The sequence below is a fragment of the Gracilinanus agilis genome, chromosome 6 (genome assembly GCF_016433145.1).
Source record: "Gracilinanus agilis isolate LMUSP501 chromosome 6, AgileGrace, whole genome shotgun sequence".
In the NCBI taxonomy this organism is placed as follows: Eukaryota; Metazoa; Chordata; class Mammalia; order Didelphimorphia; family Didelphidae; genus Gracilinanus; species Gracilinanus agilis.
Genome location: NC_058135.1, coordinates 61,500,306 through 61,501,657, shown reverse-complemented (window position 1 = coordinate 61,501,657; position 1,352 = coordinate 61,500,306). Strand labels below are relative to the sequence as shown.

The window sequence follows — 1,352 nt, the reverse complement described above, 5'->3', positions numbered from 1 at the left end:
CCCCTCCCTCCCCCTCGCCCCTCCCTCGCCCCCTCCCCCCACCCCACCCCCCCGCGCCCGGCTGCAACAGCAGCAGCAGCAGCAGCAATAGCAATATGGCTGTTGATGGGTGTTTGGGGTGGCGCTGGCGGCGGGAGGAGCTCCCCGGAGCCCCTGCGCCTCCTGCCCATTGCTAGTTATGGCAAATGGTGGCGGCGGTGGCGGCGGCGGCGGCGGAGGCGGCAGCAGTCTTAGAATGAGTAGCAATATCCACGCGAACCATCTCAGCCTAGACGCGTCCTCCTCCTCTTCTTCTTCCTCTTCCTCCTCCTCCTCGTCCTCTTCCTTGGTCCAAGAGCCCAAGATGGATGCGCTTATCATCCCGGTGACCATGGAGGTGCCGTGTGACAGCCGGGGCCAGCGCATGTGGTGGGCTTTCCTGGCCTCCTCCATGGTGACTTTCTTCGGGGGCCTCTTCATCATCTTGCTCTGGCGGACGCTCAAGTACCTGTGGACCGTCTGCTGCAACTGCGAGGACAAGAGCAAGGTAACACGCCCCAGCTTCCCCAACCCGCTGGCTCTGGGGCGACCCCCTCACCTGAGGTTCCTAGCCACTGCCCAGGTCTTTCCCTCCTTTTCCCTCCTTCTTCATCTCCTCTTCCCTCTTCCTTACCTGCTTCCCTTTACCTCTCACTTCTCTCCTACTCTTCTTCTCTTTCTGCCTCCCCTCGTCCTTTGCTCTCTTCTCTTTTTCATCTCTTTGCCTTATGCCCAAGATCCTTGGCTTTTCCTCAGTTCTCTTCGATCTCTCCCCCTACCCTTTGCTTTTTTCTTCCTTCCTTCCTTCCTTTCTTCCTTCCTTCCTTCCTTCCTTCCTTCCTTCCTTCCTTCTTTCTTTCCATCTAATTTTACTCACTCTTTTCTTTTACTGTATAGTCTTTGAAATTCTGGTTTCACTTGATATTTATAGTTTTTGATTATAGATATTCTTTATTTCTAGATTGGCAGAAAATTTCTCCCTCCATTTTTTCAGTGAAAATTAATTTTAACTAAAATTTAAAAACTCTAAAGTGCATTAATAACAGTTATTTTTAGGTGCATTCTATCTATCCCTGATCCAAAGCTTGATATTCCTTCTTAAAGCTTACATTTATGTTTTGGGAAGACTGTAGACCTCTGTCTTAATTTCATCTAGTCAATTAATAGATGCCTCACTACCCTCAATTAACTACCATTAAACCTTTTATTTTATTTCTCTAACCCTTACTGAATATTTTATCATCTAATATCATCTGTGGGGTTCACACTAAAATAACTCTTTCAAATGAAAAAGAATCATCCTTCCCACCCATTGGCACAGTGAATAGAGTCAG

General features: G+C 48.7%; 1 protein-coding gene across 1 annotated transcript; it reads left to right on the top strand.

The window, feature by feature from the left end:
- Positions 1–135: 135 nt before the first annotated feature.
- On the top strand, positions 136–616 carry LOC123252258 (calcium-activated potassium channel subunit alpha-1-like; the record flags this gene model as incomplete). Its single annotated transcript, XM_044681647.1, has 1 exon — positions 136–616. A coding segment is annotated over exon 1 (438 nt), but the record flags the coding sequence as incomplete, so codon positions are not given.
- Between the last annotated feature and the right edge of the window lie 736 nt (positions 617–1,352).